The 20,227-nt window shown below is 43.8% G+C and overlaps 1 protein-coding gene across 1 annotated transcript in view; it reads left to right on the forward strand.

The window, feature by feature from the left end:
• The window catches only part of CLSTN2 (calsyntenin 2), a 564,551-nt gene that overhangs the window by 433,225 nt on the left and 111,099 nt on the right, over positions 1-20,227 (forward strand). Inside the window, exons 3-5 of the mRNA XM_054595487.1 lie at positions 7,981-8,176; positions 8,898-9,106; positions 15,468-15,617. Of these exons, the coding sequence (XP_054451462.1) occupies positions 7,981-8,176; positions 8,898-9,106; positions 15,468-15,617 (555 nt within the window). The remainder of the gene's footprint in view (positions 1-7,980; positions 8,177-8,897; positions 9,107-15,467; positions 15,618-20,227) is intronic.

The raw sequence follows: 20,227 nt of genomic DNA on the forward strand, positions 1-20,227 counted from the left end.
TATCTGTCAACACTTACTGTATTAGAAATTAAAACTGAGAAACTTTCAAGTCCTTATTTCTTAATTTATTTTAAAATAACAATAATAAACTCATTACAAGTTAAAGTATATAATATAATTTGACCAAAAAAATGCATTTTCCAAAATAAAATTAGTGTGAGAGGTGGCAATGTGTACATTTCTGCAACCTCTTCCATGTCTACCTTAATGGAAGACAGCTAGCTCCTCACATCTATATCTGCCTTCAACCTGTTGTGATGTGTTGCTTAGGTCAAAGTAGGTCAAAAAAAAAAAAAAATGTGGCCTCACCTAGGTATTTAGTTGGAAAAGAGAGGAGTATTTAATGACCTTTTCAGGTAAATATAGAGTCTTCTCTGATACTATACCAGAGCTCCGTAAGTAATAGTTTATTAAAGGTTAGTTACAATAAAGAATCTGAAATCACATTAATGAACTAACACACTGCTATAAGAAAATCCATTGATCGATTTTGCACTTTGAAAGAGTCCTTCACCCATACATGACTACATAACATTATGCATTGGTCATTTGGAACATATTGATTGATTGATTGTTAAATAGATCTTTCAAGATTTGATGTAATTCATTATATGATATCAAACAATCATATTCATTAATATCACTCTCCTCTCATCAGAAAAGTATTAAAGTTTGATATATTGTCAAATTCACTGTGGCATACATCAGTTTTCCAAAATTGAAAAGCTGGATTTTATTTTTGGCCACAAATGCTACTAGTTCTTTTCCCTGAAGTGACAGGCTTACTTAAAAAAATACAACAACAACAAAACAAGTCTGCAACACACTCAAGTTTGAATAAACATTGTTCTCTGTCAATCATTCTTTTTAAATCAAACTGGCATTTCATGAAGAGAGTTCGTAGTTCAACTCCCAACTAATCTTAAATCACACAAATGCTTTTCCTAGAGACAAACCAGCACACTTCGCTTTACAAAGGTGTTTTATGTGTACTTTCCATTTTGGCACACAGAATATTAAAATATGTATACTCAAGGATTAAGATTTAATAAAATAGTTCATATTTACTGCATTATTAAAGTTATTCTTAAGTGCAATTGGCCTTATTTGTTTGTTTTTTATTGTGACTATATGTGACCAAAAAATGCAGTTAGGTGCTACTAAGTCGCCAACACTTTCATTCACCATTGCTTTTATATCATTAGTGCAAATATTAACCCAGTGAAAAAATCAGAGGATGATAAGTTTGACTTTGTGAATCCTGCAGAAAGGTCTTGGGGATCCCAGTGATACAGAGAGCCCACTTTGAGAAGCTCTGTCCAAAAACATCACAATTGCCCAGGGATAAACACAGGAAAGAACAAAGAGAGTGCTAGATTGAGATTGAGGTTGAGATTTAATCAGTCCTTGATCTGCTCCTTACTGGTGAGCGACCTTGGGTAAGCCACTTAATCTCTCTGAGACTCAGTCTCCTCATCGGAAAAATGGAATCAACACAATCTGTTGTTCAAGGTTATTCAAGGATAGGAACAAAATACATCCTAAAAATTAGTTTTAATGAATTCATTTGTTCATAAATTGCCCCCAAAATCTTATGGGGGGAATTGAGAGACAACGACATCAATTTCTGCAGGTGTGTTGAGAGGTGTGCTATTGCGGTGGAGAAATTAATTTGAGACACAGAGAGGTGACTGAAGGGCTGGAGCCATTGCCCTCCATCAGGCACAGCAAGGATGCACCTTCTACCCTGGCCCCTCATGGAAGCTCTTGGTGAAGCTGAGTTTGGCCACCTTAGGCCACAGCCAGTGTCAGACAGCACCCAGAGGTCTGACAGCAGCTGGCCTCATTTCCCCTTGGTTGGTCCAAAGTGCATGGTCACCTAGATGCTGTACTTCCCACACACAGGTCCTGGCACACCAGCTTTCCCATCCAAGAAACCATGTTGGAAAGCAAGATTTTTTTCCAATAAACTTATTATTTTAGAATAATTTTAGATTTATAGAAAAATTGCAAAGATAACGTAGACAGTTACCAAATATCCATGTTAACATCTTTTTAAAAATGTACTAAGTTCCTTTTTTTACTTTTATTGTATTTTTCCATTACCATTTAGTCCCCTTATACTCCCTCCCCACCCCCCCACCCCCAATCACCACGTTGTTGTCCACGCCCATGAGTCCTTTTTCCTTTTTGCTCAATCCCTCCACTGGCCTCCCAGTCCTGCTTAGCTGTCAGCCTGCTCTCTCTGAGTCTGTCTCTGTTTTGCTTGTTAATTCAGTTTGTTCATTAGATTCCCCATATAAGTGAAATCACATGGTATTTGTCTTTCTCTGACTGGCTTATTTCACTTAGCATAATGTTCTCCAGGTCCATCCATATTGTCACAAAGGGTAAAATTTTGTTCTTTCTTACAGCCAAGTAGTATTCCATTGCGTAAATGTCCTATAGTTGTTTTATCCACTCACCTACTGAAGGACACTTGGGCTGCTTCTGTATCTTGGTGTTTGTAAATAACACTGCAGTAAACATAGGGGTGCTTATGTTCTTTTGAATTCATGTTTTGGGTTCCTTCCAATATATTCCCAGAAGTGGGATCACTGGGTCAAAAGGCAGATCCATTTTTAATTTTTTGAGGTATCTCCATACTGCTTTCCAGCGGCTATCGCTGCACCTGTCTGCATTCCTGCCAATAGTGCAGAAGGGTTCCCCTTTCTCCACATCCTCTCCAGGACTTGTGTGTTGATTTATTGATGATAGCCATTCTGACAGGTATGAGATGATATCTCATTGTGGTTTTAATTTGCATTTCTCTGGTGATTAGTGACATTGAGCATCTTTTCACATGTCTAGTGGCCATCTGTACGTCCTTTTTGGAGAAGTGTCTATTCAGGTCCTTTGCCCACTTTTTTAATTGGGTTGATTTTTTAGTATTGAGTTTTGTAAGTTCTTTATAAATTTTGGACATTAACCCCTTATCAGATGTATTGACGAATATGTTCTCCCATTCTGTGGGGTTTTTTACTTTGCTGATGTTTTCCTTTGCTGTGCAAACACTTTTTAGTTTAATGTAGTCCCAGTTGTTTATTTCTTTCTTTTGTTTCCCTTGCCTGAGGAGATATATCTGATAAAATACTGCTGCAAGCTATGTCCAAGATTTTGCTGCCTGTGTTTTCTTCTAAGATTTTTATGGTTTCAGGTGTCACATTTAATTCTTTAATCCATTTTGAATTTATTCTTGTGTGTAGTATAGGAAGGTGGTCTAGTTTCATATTTTCCGCATGTATCTCTCCAATTTCCCCAACACCATTTATTGAATAAACTATCTTAAGCCCATTGTATGAGCTGGCTTTCTCTGTTTAATATTAATTAATTGACTATAAAAGTGTGGGTCTATTTCTAGAGTCTCTATTCTGTTCCATTGATCTATGTGTCTGTTTTCATGCCAGTACCATACTGTTTTGATTACTATGGCCTTATAAGTATAGTTTGATATTAGGTACCATGATTCATCCAACTTTGTTCTTCTTTCTCAGGATCACTGTTGCTATGCAGGGCCTTTTGTGGTGCCGTATAAATTTTTGAAATATTTGTCCTGGTTCTGTGAAATATATCATTGGAATCTTGATAGAAATTGCATTAACCTATAGATTGCTTTGGGTATTATGGAGATTTAAAAGTGATGTTTTTATCTGGAAACGTTTCAGTCTGGTCTTTTCCTTTTTAAGTACATCATCCTCTCCCTGCGGTGCTTTATTAATAATAACAAATTCTAGCGACAGCCCTACCAAAAGATCAAAACAGCTCAATGTGTCACTAGCAATGGGAACTGCAGTTTTAAATATTCTTCCTTCTCAGGACTCCATCCTGGGACCTTTCTTCCACAGTCTGTCTCTTAACATGTAGTATTGTAAATTTGCTATTTGATGTCATTCTGAATAAAGAAAAATTAAAATTTTAATTTATTAGCATGAATTTTACCATTTATCTCTATATTGTACAATGCCGGTTTTAAATGTAAATATAAGAGTAGTTAATTGCTATGAAGAATCTCTGAAAATTACAGAATTTGCATTGTGTAGCCCATGTGGCTCATATATTAAATCCTTTTCCAGAGCAGTGTAAATGCCACGTAAAGCAAACTCAACTATTTTTACTTCACTTCTTGATATGTACATATTCTACTAACACTCTCTACCTTTGGCTCACAGATAGAAAAGACAGTCCAAAAAGAAAAGGAACTATGGGGTTGTCTTATCTTTCCTTTTCCTGTCTATCATCATTTGTAGCATAAGTTGTTGGCTACTATAAAGAATTAACAGGACTAATAAAGGACACATTTGGTTAATCATATTTTGCTTGACCATATTTTTTAAAATACCCTTGCCTTCTTTCGGTGGTCAAAGCCCCTTTGGTTCAAACAGAAGGGATGGCCTCTTGGGGCTGTCAGCTCTCTGCTACCTCAGTCCTCAGTGTCACGTGCTTACCTTGTTATCACTGAGTCCCGCTGAACTCCCATGCATCCTGGCTGCACCGGAATTCTGTGCTCATGGGGCAGTCAGGATGCTATACGTGAATGGGGCAGCAAGGACCATCAATGTGCATATCGCACCAGTCTCTGCTCACAGCATGCTCCGTCATCCATCCGTCAGACTTTGTTTACAAAACATAAGCTCAAAGATAAAATTATTAAGAATTCAAGGTGGCGACAGCAGAGATTTAAACCAAGCTCAGGATCTGTCTGAGCTGAGCACGGGCCCTGCCCGGTCCTCACACCCACGTAGCCAGCTGTGCCCCATTGCCTCTGCTCCTGCCATACTGGCCCTGAAGTCCCTTAGCCTGACAGTTTCTTCCTGCGGAAGGGCCCTGTGATGTGCTGTCCCCACTGCCTAATGCTCACTTTCCTTCCTCACGTCCTGGATGTGTTCCTCTTTCTCTTCCTGTGGTCCCAGCGCAGCCGTCACATCCTTAGGTTAGACCTGCCTGCCTGACCAGATCAGAACGGTCCTAGCCCCAATCACCTCTCACAGGCACCCTTTTTCATGTAAGTATGTGATCCAAGGATCACTTATTTCCCTCCATGCTGGACTGCCAACTGCTTATAGGCCAGGATTGGTCTGGTTTTCTTCTTCACTGTTTTATCAGTTCTGGGCACATAGCCCCTAATTAATATTTACGAGGTGAATGAATGGATGGCTAAATGAAGGAAAGTCTTCGCAACCAGAACATAAGTGTCAGATGAAGAGGAGGGATAAGTGAGGGTGAGTGACTTCCAGGTTTTGTTCCAGGAGGCTAAAACCTAACTCAGCCGGAGCTGGTGAAAACTAAGTGAGCATTTCATTGCCCCTGTTGACTGTCTCTTCTAAGTGACGAGTGCTTTAGGATAAGGTACCCTTACATTGTAAAGTGTCCAAGTCATTTTCTTTGTATCTCCAGGCCCGGCATCAGTACCTGGCACTTCGTCAGTTTTCAGAAAATACAGGGTCTATGGACTTGAATTGAGCTGAATTTAGTAGGATGAAAGTACATGGCCCTGAGGTTCCCTTCATCTCACCCTCCCCTGTGTCTCCTCTCCCCCCTCCTCTTTCTCCTCTTTCTCCTTCCTCTCCTGCCCTCTTGTGAAGGGTGTTTGAGACTTAAGAACTACTTTAATTGTAATCAAATGTTGCCAACAGAAAATTACCTTCTTTTATATTTGGTTTAACTGGACTCTTCAAAGAGAAACGGTCTGATTGGGCTTCTAATCAGAGCAGCGGCTGGGCGCTTCAGAGAACGCCCCAGAATGTCTGGACATATTCGGCAGTAATATTCCTCTACTGGCATTGATCTCTGGATAGAATCACAAGGCAGGCACTTTAGAAGTTCATCCATTTAACCCCAGATAATTCAGAGCAGAAATAACTTGAGGATGAGACGAAACCTGTCCTCCCGCCCTGAGGGCTGCAGATCCGCTTTGTCAGGGATGCGAGCGATCCTCAGCAACAGCCGGTATAATGGGAACCGGCCTTCTTGTTAGAGCCTGGCCCACAACCTGTCTATCTTATCCATTATCCCGCAACTACATTTGAGAAATGGCCAGGAGGGGATACAGTGAAAATGGAGTGTTCGTAAGGAAACTGAAGATCAATGAAATAATAAAAACCAAAAGCCTAAAGGTAAGTTTGTTATTGATTGATCATCTCAGAAAACCTTGTTAGTAAGAGATCAGGGCGTGCTTCCTACATGTAAAATGGGGAACTTCTCCCCTGAGCAAGACTTGAATGAGAATACAGACTGTGACAGGAAGCAGTCCCCTCAGTGGTCCCTTGAAAGTTACGGGGCTGCTTGGAGGTGGTGCGGGGGAGTAGAACGGGTAGTCTTCGAAGTCAGCCATATCTGGGCTTTACACCAACTTTCTAGCTCTGTGACCCTGACCAAGTAATGACCTCTCTGATCCATTTTTTTTTTCTAATTTGTGCAAACTGGCATAAAACATCTGCCTGGCAGGTTTGTTATGAAGATTAAGTGAGGTCACCTGGGTGGAGACACAAAGCTCAGTACCTGGCACAGAGCAGGGGTGTTGTCCCTTCTTCTCACAGTGTCACTTTGGAACAGCAGAGCAGGTGCCTGGTCACCCTGAGAGTGAGGACCCCCTATCACTGTGTACCCTTGGTGCCCCACGGTGGTTCCAGCTGTGCAGCTGGGGCAGTGTCAGACCAGGGTTGGGGTATCTCAAGGTAAATGCCTCCTTCCAATACTACCTCCTGGACCATTTACATAATTGAGACCCAGAGAATCAATACAATTTGACTACATCAGCGGTAAGTGGCAAGCAGGGATTGTGAATGCAGACCGCTATGCTCTAAGCCTGCGTTTTACTCCCCGGCAGCCTATAGCTGAACCCCTTGCTGCCCATGCCACGTGACACTCACACACCCCTTTGCACTCTGAATGGTCTTTCTGGACATCTAGACCTTGTCTCACCAACAAGTTGGCAAACTCCTTCAATACAAGAAGAGAGCATGCTTCAAATTTTCAGCACTTCCCAAGGCACACAGTACAGGGCTTACTTGCAGTCAGGGTTCAAGAAACAAATATCCATCAACTGAGACAAGGAAGATATTTTCATGGCCTTATCATTTTAATACAGAGAAATAGTTATAATATACATTAACCCAGCTGAGGATGAGAAAAGCATTAATTTCACAACATGTTCAGCCCTTTAAGAAGTTAGTTTCTCAGGCTCCGCAGGGATTCCGGAACTCACATAGACTCGCCCCGACTGTTTTGAGAGAAAATTGCAACTTGGAATGGCTTCTCCTTTTCCACAGGAAAGTGGTAGGTGGAGAGCCATGGAGGGGCCAGGAAAATATGGCTGCAGAAACAGGGTGTTTAAACCAGGAGCAAAGGCGGGAGAAGAAGTGTGCAGCTCACATTGAGCAAGCAAGCAAATTGCCTGGGGACCCTGCTAAAATGCAGATTCTGACCCAGGAGGTCTGGGAGGCACCTGGCCATCTGTATTTTAACAAGCTGCCAGGGGATGCTCATGTTGCTGGTCCACAGAGCAACCTTCATGGAGCAAGGATGTGGGCACAGGACAAAAGACTGGGAAGGCCTTGGCCTTTTCCTCCTTCCCTCTGCAGCCATTTGTCTTTTGACTGTGGGCAAATTTTAATCTCAGAATGAGCAGAGGGCAAGCAGGAAGTCTGCTCAGAAAAGTAGGAAACCAGGATCATCAGCCAACTCCCCAACACATGACTGTCCCCTTTTTTCCTCCCAGATACCCTTGACGGGTGACATTTCCGTATGTGAAACACTTCAGTTTACCACCCATGAAATGAACATGTTGGTCTGGGTCCCTGGAGGCTTCTTCTGGTTCGATGGTTCCCTTTGTGGGGCAAATGGCCTGGAGGTGTTAGCTTTGCAAATCTGGTCCAATAGAAGCTCTGTCTTCAGTCCGGCAGTTCTCAGTACCCCCACTCACCGTCTTTCGTTCTTCCGCAGGAGAGATCTGTGCCTTCAAGATCCACGGCCAGGAGCTGCCCTTTGAGGCCGTGGTGCTCAACAAGACCTCGGGCGAGGGCCGGCTCCGTGCTAAGAGCCCCATTGACTGTGAGCTGCAGAAGGAGTACACGTTCATCATCCAGGCCTACGACTGTGGCGCGGGGCCCCGGGAGACAGCCTGGAAGAAGTCGCACAAGTGAGTCACCTGACACAGTTCCCTGGATCTCCTCCCACTCTTGTCCACCATCTCTGCCACACACTGCTCTTCAGATATGTGTACCCAGTGGTCACACCGTGGTGCTCCAGCCTGCACAACTCACAACTGCTGGCCAGTGCTCTAGGCCACTGCAGGCATCAGCACCAGTCACTTTCTACATCTGAAATTCTTTACCGCTCTGCTTCCTGGGGAGATAGTCCTGTTCTACCCTCAGAACTGAGCTCAGGTTCCCTGAGGCAGCCCACCCCTGCAGGCCTAGTTGGCACCATTCCCTGGGTTTCTGCTATGCCACATGCTTCCCTCTGTCCTAGCACTTTTCATTTTGGGCTATAACTCCCTCTCTTACAGAGTTTGACTCAGAGACTAACACAGAGTCAGAGGGTTAAGTTCTTACTCAGTGGAGGAGTAAGTAAACAGATGAAGAAATGAATAAGGGAAAGGAGAGACAATCAAGAGGAATAGTGTTTCCTAAACCTGGGTGACAAGGAAGGTCAAAGTTGAGGGGGCGTTCTCTTGGGTGGATTCATTATGGGGTTCAATGAGAGGGCAGACAGAGCACTCAGACAACAACCACCATGAGTAGCTTGTGGTTTCCCCATTTTCTTGGTGCTGGGACCTGAGTCAGTGCCCATGGGAGGTGAGGAGGACAGTATGATTCTTTCTTTACCACCATCTCTTCTTTTTCCACGTGCGGTTCCAGGGCTGTAGTCCACATCCAGGTGAAGGATGTCAATGAGTTTGCTCCCACCTTCAAAGAGCCAGCCTACAAGGCTGTGGTGACAGAGGGCAAGATCTACGACAGCATCCTGCAGGTAGAGGCTGTCGACGAGGACTGCTCCCCCCAATACAGCCAGATTTGCAACTATGAAATTGTCACAACGGATGTACCTTTTGCCATTGACAGAAATGGTGAGTCTCCTGAGAGAACCCTAGCAGGGGACAGGGAAACCCCTCCCTCCATTCTGAAGGCCAGGTGGGGGCCTGAATGTATGCAGCAAGTGATGCCTCCCTTGCTCTCCCTGATCTGCTCTGTAACCCAGAACCCATTCCTGCACTAGAGGCGATGGCCTGATATTACTAGCCACCCAGCCAGGTATAAAACATGCCCCCAAGATACCTTCTCAGGGAATACAGTCTATAGAACTCAAAGGCCACTTATCTGGATGCGGCAGACAGGTTGGTTGTCCAGTAGAATTTTTCAGTTGTCATCCAGACATGAGTCATGCCATCAGCTTGGCTGTGTCTGAGTCCCTTTCCAACATAGCCAGTTGAAACATTCCCCAACCACAGCATTCTGCTTCCTGCTCCTAAACAAAGAGATGCTGAAAGACAAGGTGGAGATTTCTGAAACAGCTTCTAAGCTGTAGATCCAGTCAGGAATCCTTAAAGCTCTTGCAGGTGTGCTTTGAGAATTTTTACCCTGGTGAGAATTAAGGATGAAAGAACCTTCCCATGACACTCCAATCCCAACTGATCTTACTGAACTAAAAATGGTCCTAATAAATCCATTTGAATATTTCACCACTATTAATTAAGAGCTTGTTGTAGTATAAACATGACAGCCAGAGGCCCACTCAATTCAACCCACTTTAACTGTAATTTTCAATAACTTGATATCAATCAAACGATAATTATTTGCCAAGGATATTATTTAATTATTAGCATGAGTGTTTGGGTATATGTATATTATGCTACTTTGTTTCAAATAGGATTTAAGTTCTACACAAAGACTCAAAAATTTTAAACCTGAAGCTCATCTACTCTGAATACTGACATGGGGAAAAAAAGGTTTACAGTTAGGAGTATGCAAAACACAGTTTATTATTGTATTATTACTTATTGATTATTGTATTATTTATTTGTATTACAACTGTAAACCTAATTTTGCCACTGCTGTATTTACTGAGTGCCAAGCACAGTGCTAGAAACTGGGAATGGAGATAGAATAGAACCAAAAGCAGACATGGGCCTGCCCACACGGAGCTTACCATTTAGTGGGGACAAAAATCAACATAAAAGGTGACACAAAGTCAGGCAGCATCAAGGGTGAGGTTGGTATGCAAAGCATGCCATGAACCAGGGTTGGGCAATAAATTAGCTCTGAGCCTCCTGGTAGCCAGCACCTAGAGGGAAATACTATCTGTCCCCTCTTGCAAGTCTTCAGTGCTTCCAGTGCTTCTTGATGTTGAGACCAAGGAGAAACTTACCCTATGACATTGTCTTCTGCGTCCTGATAACTGCAGCAGGTTCCAGAAGGGATGGGGGCCAAGGAGAAACCCTCATCCCTAACCTCCGGTAGTTTCTGATGTGTCTTGTAAGAGGAAGTCGGTACTCCTAACACAAACAGAACTGTACGAAGGCAGTTTCCTTATGAAATTCCAAAACATGTGGAAACGACAGTTACACACCTGGACATCACTAGATGCTAACTGTGTAGGACACAAGATCAGTGCACAGGGAAGGAAGGGAGAAAATACAAACTTCAATTAAAGTGTGGTTCAGGACTAAGAAATGGGCAGTTTCAACTAGCAAAGCTCTCTGGTAGCTTTTCCTGCAGACAAGAGGCCCATCCCTACCACATAGGCACACATCTCACAACAACACGCATGCAACTTCATAAAATATAAAACAACTCTTTTGTATTTTTCTGTTCCCCTATGATCAGCTGTTCAGTCTGTGTCCACACAAACTTTGAATTTGGGGAATGACAAGTCCCTGATGAAGAGCAAGACTAGAAAAGGAGGTCTCTGTGGTGAGTGGTCAAGCTCTCCTGGACCTCCTGCCTTAGCTCTGGAGAGCCAGGGGCCAATAAGGGATGAGATGCAAATTCTTTCATTAGAGGGTAAACTGCCCCAGTCATGAGATAATTACTCACCTTGATGAGCCATTTCGCTAACATATGCCAATTTATTTCCCTAGCTGTCTCATTAAGAGTGAGTAATGGTTCTTTGCCAGGCCTCTGCCTCCGACACTGGTTTACAATATAAGGTGAAGGGTAGAGTGGGCATTCTCAGGGAGTGTGGGCCCCGATAGCGAGGCTTACCAAAGTAGTTCTTCAAGTAATGAAGGCAGGACCTAGGGGCAGACACAGAAACAGCTCCTATTCTAATGAGCTTCCCAGTTGGCCCTTATCCATCACTCTTCCAGCAACCTTACAGGCTCCTTGAAGAAGTTCTTTGCATGCACATCAGAAAAAGTCCTGCTGAGTGTGGGGCCCACTTGTTGATGCCTCATGGCTTCAGGTAGATGGCTCCTGGACCCTCCAACCTACTAGGCCTTTTGCTTGTGGCAGGAAAAAGGGGAGCAGGGCAGCAGGGAGGATAGAAGACAACACAGAGTCAGAAAGACCTGTCTTCACTGCAGACTTGACCTCTTCCAACAGAGGTTCTCGACCTCCCTCCCCTGTGAAATGGTGGCAGTGGTAGTCCCTGCCTCACGGTGGCATTGGGAGGCCTCAGGGACAGGCAGTGCCCAGGGAAAATCCTTGCAGGATCCGTTGCATACAGGGAGTGCTCTATTCATGGCACCATGATTATTAGATATTCACCTGGGTGCTTGGGACATGAAGGCTATTCCCTCACTCCCCATGGATTTCCAGGCTGGAATTATGAGCAGGTAACTCTGAGCTGGTAACATTACCCTGTCTTGGAAAGTTTTAGGTTGATTTCAGATGGCTGCCAGGCCCCCATCTTCTGGCACTTGGCCGGTCTCTCAGAGATGGGTGGGGCCTAGATGCTCATTTCCATTAAACAGGTGAGAAAACTGAATCCTAAAGCAGAAAGAGCTTGCCTAACAGTGCCTGTCACGCAGCTGGCAGAGTTGGAGCTGGAGCCCAGGTCCCTGAGTGTTGGCCCCATGGCCTTCGCACCAGTGATATAATTATCCCTAGTGATATTTGACAGGAATACATGGCAATGGTATTTCAGTTCAAAAACACAAAGTGGTGTATTAACCCTCCATCAGTCACTGTGTGTGTGTGTGTGTGTGTGTGTGTGTGATCTTTGCAACTTGTGTGAACCTTGCCTCAGATCCTCATCAGTAAAATGGGAATTAAATATCTTGCCTGTGTTAGGGGGTGGATATACTGCAAACAAGGCACTCACTGGAGTGTGGGCACAAGCTTAACTCTCACCCACACTTGAAAATGACCACAGTGCGAGCAGCAAATGTCCCAGTAATACCCACATGCCACTGGACAGACTGTTCTAGTTCTCTAGGGGCCGTTTTCTCTCAGCCAAACTGTCAGCAGGCTGCGCAGTGAGTAATGGCCCTCTGACCCCTCTGCGTGAAGCGTGTCTTAGCGTTGCTTATTCTTAAAGGAAATGAAAACTCTTCTTTTCCACCGGACTAGAAAACTAACGCATGCCCTTTGCGGGAAATTTGGAAAGCACAGGAAAGTATAAAGAAGGAAATAAGTCACATGTAATCTCACCAAAGATAACCACTAATAAAGTAAATTTTTAGAAAGATAACTACTTCTGACATGTTTACCAGATTTTTTTATGACTTTTTAGACAAAAGTATGGCCACATGTTTCTTGTTTTTCTTTATCCTCCCATTTTTGCTTAACGTTTGATTGTATATATATATATATATTTCCATCCTTAAAAATGCTCATAATTACCACATTTAGTGCTGAACAACATTCTATCTCATGCACAGACTCTTATACTATCAGACATGCAGTTTCTTTCCTATTTTTCAATGTAATAAATAATGCTGATATGGACATATTTTCACCTGTATTTGCAATTTTTCACAATAAATATCTGAAACTTTTATCATTTTTCTGGAATCAATTTTTAGATATGGAATTGCATGCCCAAAAGGTATGAATAATTGCAAAGTGACTGGCCTGTTTAGCTGTCCAAAAAGATTGTTCCGATCTAAATTCCATCAGAAGGTGTGTGCAGGTCATTGTGCTTGTCTCATTGCATCTCCCTCCCCATATGAATTTTAAAAAATTACCTTCACCAACATGTAAGGTAGGTACTGATTGTTCTTTGAGAGTTGGCTTCCCAGGTTCTTTTGGACGGGGGATAGGCCCAGGGGCAGCTGTTTTTACCTGGGTTAACTGTGGGACTATGTTCTCCTGAGAAAGCACTAGCAAGAGAAATCATTTAAATGTGAGGAGAAAAAATAGAATCGTAACAGAAGCAACATGTATGGCTTCTTCTGAGCTATCAAAAAATTTTAACTGGATGTCTTATCCAAATAGTACTACACCCCACGCAATGATTGGTCACAACATTATATTCTCAGTTAGACCTAATGCTGGAAATTCTGTGCTCTGAGTCTCAGACTCACATACATGAAGTTGGTGGTGGCAGAGAAAGTAAATTAGTTTCCCAGACAGTTTCATTAAGACAGTTACGGAAGAGGAGCTGCAACAAATTGAAGCAGAGATTGCTGGCTTGTGTGTTTATTTTTCCAGTACAATCAATAGTGCTTGGTCTGCTTAATGTCACACGGCTTATAAACCCTAAGCCTTCTTCTTCTAAGAGACATATCTTTTGAGAGCCATTTAACTTTAAAGAAAGAGGAAGTTAAAACTTTTTGTTGAAAATTCAATTTGATGTTGCTGAAACCTCCTTCTTGTGGTTATATTACGGTGCCACCACCTGACAGAATTCCTCCCCTGTGATAACTGTAACCGTGAACTAGTTCGTTAACAGTACCCGTAGGGAGTGTTACCAACCTGACACCAAGCCATCCCAGACCTGTGCGGGCCCCAAGTTAGACTGAAACAAATATTTGGGGAAAAATAAAAGGGATTCTGAACACCAGCCACAAGGCCAAAAATATTTCAAATCCATTTTATTCAGAGATTTTTGAATGGCTTTGTTAAAGTAAATTTTATATCAAATCCATGGTTGCAGTTGCATTTTTAGAAACAGCCCAGAGCAGACAGCAGAACAAATTATTCTAATTCTTGGCCCAATGTCTTAGGCAACTCTGTCTCCCCTCCTCATCACCACTTAGGTCCACTGCCTCCCCCTCCCCCTCTTCCCCCTCCCCCTCCCCCTCCTCCTCCTCCTCCTCCTCTTCCTCCTCCTCCTCCTCCTCCTCTCCCTCCCCCCCGCCCCACACACATTCACATTTGCAGCACCTGCTCATGGCTTAGTATTGAGTTCTGTTTAATACTGGGTGATTGGCGAGTCAACTTTTACACTCTTTAAAACACTATGTGATGTTCCTAATTTCCCAGACTTTTTTATCTTAGTCACTGTTGTCTCAATTCACATGAACAATATATATGAGTTAGAATGGAAGAGTTTATTAAATAGCTTTTCCTTAGTTTGGATGAAATCTAAAAATACGCCTGAGTCAGCCATTCCATATTGGTTCATTTGCTTGTTGGGTTTTTTTTTTTTAATTTTCATTTACTTAATTTCACTTCTGGTAAAGAATGATGATAACATTTGGGTTCTAATTTGCTGTCAGTTCCACTATCAGAAAAAAGAATTCAAGAATGAAATTACTCTCAACAGAGGAAGAATTTAATCTCTTAGAATCAAAAACTAAAAATTATTAAATGCACATTGGGTCTATATTAGCTTCTTGGAACTAAAATTGTATTTTAGCAAAAATGGTCAATTAAAGTTTTGCTCGTTAATTATCAAGTATGCATTTTTGAATCATAATATCAAACCCACACAGATAAAAATGCACAAATGGCTCATAAAAACTGTTTTGTCTTTCTGAGAGAAGAAAAATGCCTTTGCCACCAGGGCAAGGAATCTGTTATTCTGTGTAGCTTTGGAACGGAGGTCACACATTTTCTTATTGATTTTACTTCCTATTTGCTAGCAAAATTATGTGAAAAGAGGCAGTGAACATTCCTGGCAATGATCCCAGATGTTAAGAAATATGTGTCAGGACAATTCTGAATTCCATCTTTTTCCCAGAGAGTTTATGGCAGATGAGCTCTGCACCTCACAGCAGGGGACACAGCCACAGGGGACACTTTAAGAGAGAGTTTTCCAACAACCCATTACTTACAAACACAGTTGGATTCCAAATGTGCGCTTTGCATTTCGAAGCACCCCTGTCCCACAGCTGAGGCGGCTTCAGCCAAGCGATCCTGGGAATCTGTCACCAAGGTACAAGCAGGCAGCACGTGAAAGCCGTGTCCCCATTTGCCCTTGTTTTCACAGAGTGATTGGGAAGAGGGCCATTTCATTCTGGTGAAGGTTGGAGGGGTGAAGAAGGGATTTTAAAGTGTGCTTAACTTGATCTGAAACAATTTTGAATATTTCTGTGTCCTCAGGCAACATCAGAAACACCGAGAAGCTGAGCTATGACAAGCAACACCAGTATGAGATTCTGGTGACTGCTTATGACTGTGGACAGAAGCCTGCTGCTCAGGACACCCTGGTGCAAGTGGAAGTGAAGCCAGTTTGCAAGCCTGGCTGGCAAGGTGGGCCTGCTTTTGTCAATCCTGTGGGATAAAGGCAGCTTGACCTGGTGTATAGAAGCTGCTAGACCTATCCTCAAATCCTCACAACATGCAACTAAAGGGATTTTTAAAGTGCAGTCACTCTGCTGCAAGAAATAGAATAGCTTGTTTACTCTCACAACTCCTAGGGGCTATATTATCCCCATTTTACAGGTGAGGATGTTTGAGGTAACTCATCTAATGTCATGTGCCTAGTTTGTCCAGTGTGTTCTTTCTCAAATGTCATGACATTTTTGGATCAATAGTAATTATCCAGGGTGCTCAAATGGCCAGCAAACCTATTCATTTTATCATACAATGCTGAGTCCAGCTGGCGCCTTTCAATTGTTGCATCATTACTTAGCACCAGGAGAGGGTTGGGCTTGAACAGAGGGCATCTGGACAGAGGTTAGAGATCCAGAATCCAGCTCTTGGTTAAGGGGTTTCTAAAATGTTGGTCCTGGAAATGGCAAAACAATGGTTTTAGATGGGGGTGGATTTCCATGGTAGCATAGGATTTTTAGGATGCAGGGACAGAACAAAGGTTCAGGTTCCCATTAGATGGTAGAAGTTTATCACTGAGCCCAGGTGAAGCAACGGGGTAAGGCCAGCTGCACAGAGGGATCTTACAGAGAATCGATGGCTTATGGAGTAACAACAGCCATAGTGGTGACATCAGTAGTTCTGGGGGCAGAGCTGGGATGCTAGAGTTTTCTCTGTGCCAACATTTTGGTTGCTCGACAGCGCCTCTTTCTGCTTCATGTGTTGATGCTACGCTAGGCTACTGCTTATTCATAACTCAGAGTGCTTCATGGAGTCCTCCACTTTGTGGCTTGTTTATTGCCTTCTCTTGGTGTATCTAAGCTTCAGACCTCCTGTTATATTCTCATTCTCTCTCTCTCTGTAGGGGGTGAGGCTATCTTTTATTCTTAAATTTCCCCAGAGAGTGTGTGATTAGCTGTGTTAGTCACTCACATCCCCATGGGGCACACTGATGCTAGGCTACCATGTAGGTCACTGGTCAGACTGTAATGGCTGCCTTTTAGCCAGACATTTATTCCTAATCCAGTTAATCAGGACCAGGTTAGCAAGACTTCATTGTGCAAAGCAAGGACATTTGTGGTCACTCCTCTCCGGGGGCACCTCTCAAAGTACTCCTCCCCTGCACAACCTATGCCCCTTAATCTTTCAACTGGAAAGATGAGAGGCTTAACTAAACCAACCTATGGACAGAGTTAGAGTCATTTTCCTTTGAACCAAGTAGAGAATATGAGCACAGTCAACACATCTTTGTGTCAGTCTATTTAGGACAAAGCAAGAAACAAAGAGGGACAAGCCAGAGTGGAAAACTGTGTGTTTCCAACCTCAGGGAGCCTGGGCTCTGGTTGGGGATAATTCACTAGATCCTAAGGACCCTGAGGGCAAGATTCTGTCTCTTTTTTTCACCACTGAATTCCTCAGGCTTAGCACATGCCTGGCCCCGACGGTAGGTGCTCAAGAAGTCATGAATTGAATGAATGAGTGAATGAACGAACAAACGAACGAACGATCTGACTAAAGAACTCACCTTGTTTTATTTTAACTTATAAGGACTGGCCCCAGAGAAGGTCTAGCTTTTGAAGAGAAAGCCTGGGAAAAATATAAAATCCTTTAAAGCATGAGATAAGATCACAGTGGGATTTTAAGTGGGAAAAGTGAAACAAAGCCTTATCTGAAGAATGGTCCCAATAGTTTTTGTCTTTGATAAATGAGACACCTATAATTTGGGATTACATTTTTGTAACTATATTTAAATGTAATTTTCTAACAGCATTGGTGCTTGTTTCGGTTTTAAATGTACTAAAGAAAAACATTTTAATAATGTTCAGTTTTGTGTCTAAAGACTCTGTGGGGCACCTTCCACTTCCCCTCTGGTGCATGATGCTATCTGCGGCTCTCGGCAGTGATCTCCTGAGGGCAAAGGTCGTGCCCATTCCTTGTGTCTCCAGTGCCCAGCACAGGGCCAGGCATAACACAGGTGAATGACAAGTGTTGAATGGACAATGGAATGATACTTTGGTAAAAAAATAAAATGAAATATATAAATACACACACACACACACACACACACAGGTGTGTGTCTTCCATGGGACAGAGTACAGAGGGAAGCAGCAATTCCATGTATCAGTGCACCATATCAGGCAAAGTTATTTAAGCATGTGTACCATCAGAATCAACTACTTTATGGTGGCTTCCCTGCCCAAGTAGGCCAGCCTTTGGAGGGAGAAGCTGACATGGGATTCTATATCACGCCCCTCCTCCCTCCGGCTTACCCCTTTAGGCAGCCATTAAGTCCCCCTCCCCAGCTATTGACCCAGCAGGTTTTCTGATCATAGGTCCTCCAGGTTCTCATATATTTGTGGCCGTGATCGAAGTGCCTTCCTGCCATTCCTATTTCCAGCCTCCAGATCTAGAGAAAAACTTCTCTCCTTCCAGCACACCAGTCCACTTTATTCCTCCACTTGGACAATCTTCATCTCTAACCAATGCATCTTTGGGCCTGTTTTCTATTCTACTGTTGGCCAGGGCTGCAGCCTTTTAGCTTCAACTACACCTCTCTTTAAAGACAAGCAAACCACCACTGGTCCCAGATGTGTATTTCTTGTTCAGCTCCCTCTCCCAGGTTTGTAGGGCAAACTGGAGTGGGCCATGTTTTACTGGTCTTCTTTGCTAACTGCAGATGGAGCAGGAAGTTGTCAGGTCCCAGGGGAAAGGGTTGACCCTGCTGAAGTGGGTGTGGGGTGAACCCTGCGTGGTATAGAATGGAAGAGGGGCCCAGAAAAGGAAGGCCAGTCAGGGCGCCAGTGAAAAATACAAAGAGGCCAGTCTGGCTTGGGTTGGGACTGGGGAGAAGCAAGTAGAATGGGGTGGGTGGCCAAGATTCTGAATGCCAGAGTGAGGAGCTGCAGTAATCCCCAAGCTCCTCAGACCCAACTGTGAGGGATAGGTCTGTGGGCATGTGCCACACATAATCGTCCGGAACAGAGGTGCCTCCCTGAGCAGACTTCTCACAAGCAACCAGAGTCACCAAGCAAATGCAGTTTGGCAGTTCAAATTCTTGTACCTGTTCCAAGTCATTTCCCTGCAGGCAGGAGGGGATTGCAGCCCAGTGGAAGCAGTCCATCACCTTCGGGAGCCTCCTGTCTCCCCTGAGCATGCCTGGTCAGCCTTGCTATCAGCCCTTGCTGCAGTCAGCTTCTCCCAGCCAGGTGCCTTGGAGGAGCAAGGGATCCTGCCCACAACGAGCCTTCTCAAGACTTGATAAGGGACTGCTCCCGGACTCCAGAACGCCCAGGGCAGTGGTCCCATTTTCCACCACAATAACCTCTTCCACAGTGTAGGACCCACTTCTCCCAGCCTGCTGCTGGCCTTCCCCCAACTGGGTACAGATGGGCATCCCAGACTCTCCTCTGCTGCCTCCTGCCTTTCAGACCTCGGTCAGAGCATCTCTGCTCAGGCTATGGTTTTCCATACTGTCTTCTTTTGTGGTTGGCCTTGACTTCCCAGAAACCATATGGGTTCTCTGAGGCAGAATCACACTTTTTACAGCCCCTGGCACTCACTGAACTTTACATCCACCACATAAGCATAAACTAAAATCTTGCTTACCAGCGTCACCCACCAATGACTGAGTGGGGCTTACTGGGAGAAAGGAAGGCTTTGCATCCAAAAAATGGTCCCAGGGTGCCACACGGGTGCTGTCTTGGTCTTCTATGAGTTTTGTCTTCTCCGCTGTACTCTGAGATTGTAGTTCTGAGTAGGTGGTAAGGGTTAGCTCACTCTGCAGGCCTATGTGTTGTTTTGCCAAAGGGAACATCACCCCCATTTCTCAGTTACTCAGAGTCCTCCAAGCACCAGCTAGACTTGTGTGTGTGGAAGAGGGAACTAAATCTCTTTGTTCTGTCCTGAGCTTTGAGAACTCACAGTACCCCTGTAGATGCCTCATATTCATGGAAATGAAAGATTATAGTAGGAACCAAGAAAGAGGTGCGCCTGCAACTGGCCACATGCTAAAGACAGGCTTGTGCCTGCCTCTGTGCCAGGTGTCTGGGTTTGCAGTCTTCTCAGTGTCTGTTTTCCTTTTGCCAAGAGGTAATAAACACCCAAGTCTGGGCCCCTGTGTGCTCCGAGGACCATCCTTCAGGAAGCTCTGCATCCTCTGTGATCAGAGCACCACAGAGGATGTTCTGCCCTGAGGCTGCCTGGGTGATTGAGGCAGTGACAGCAGTGGGGCTGAGTAGTGATGACCCTACTGACCCCTCCTTATGGGGGCTGCAACTGTGTCCTAGAGGATCGTTTGTAACTCAGTTGCTGGTCTGAGTTGTTTTGTTTGGTTGTTATGTTATATGTTATATGTTAAATGTGTTCCCCCCTCTTTGTGCCTTTCTTTATCGCTCTTTCCGGTCCCTTGGCCCATCTCTTTCTATGTTTTAAGCTGAAAACTTTGCCTTCACAATACTTACTTAATATACTTCCCCTTTTATTGTTGCAGGTCAGATTTTGTATTTATTACCTATCTCTGCCAGTTTAGACCCAAAATTCAGTATTTCACT

Source organism: Pteronotus mesoamericanus, unplaced genomic scaffold (assembly GCF_021234165.1).
Source record: "Pteronotus mesoamericanus isolate MK-2021 breed Mesoamerican mustached bat unplaced genomic scaffold, CSHL_Meso_final scaffold_54, whole genome shotgun sequence".
Classification (NCBI taxonomy): Eukaryota; Metazoa; Chordata; class Mammalia; order Chiroptera; family Mormoopidae; genus Pteronotus; species Pteronotus mesoamericanus.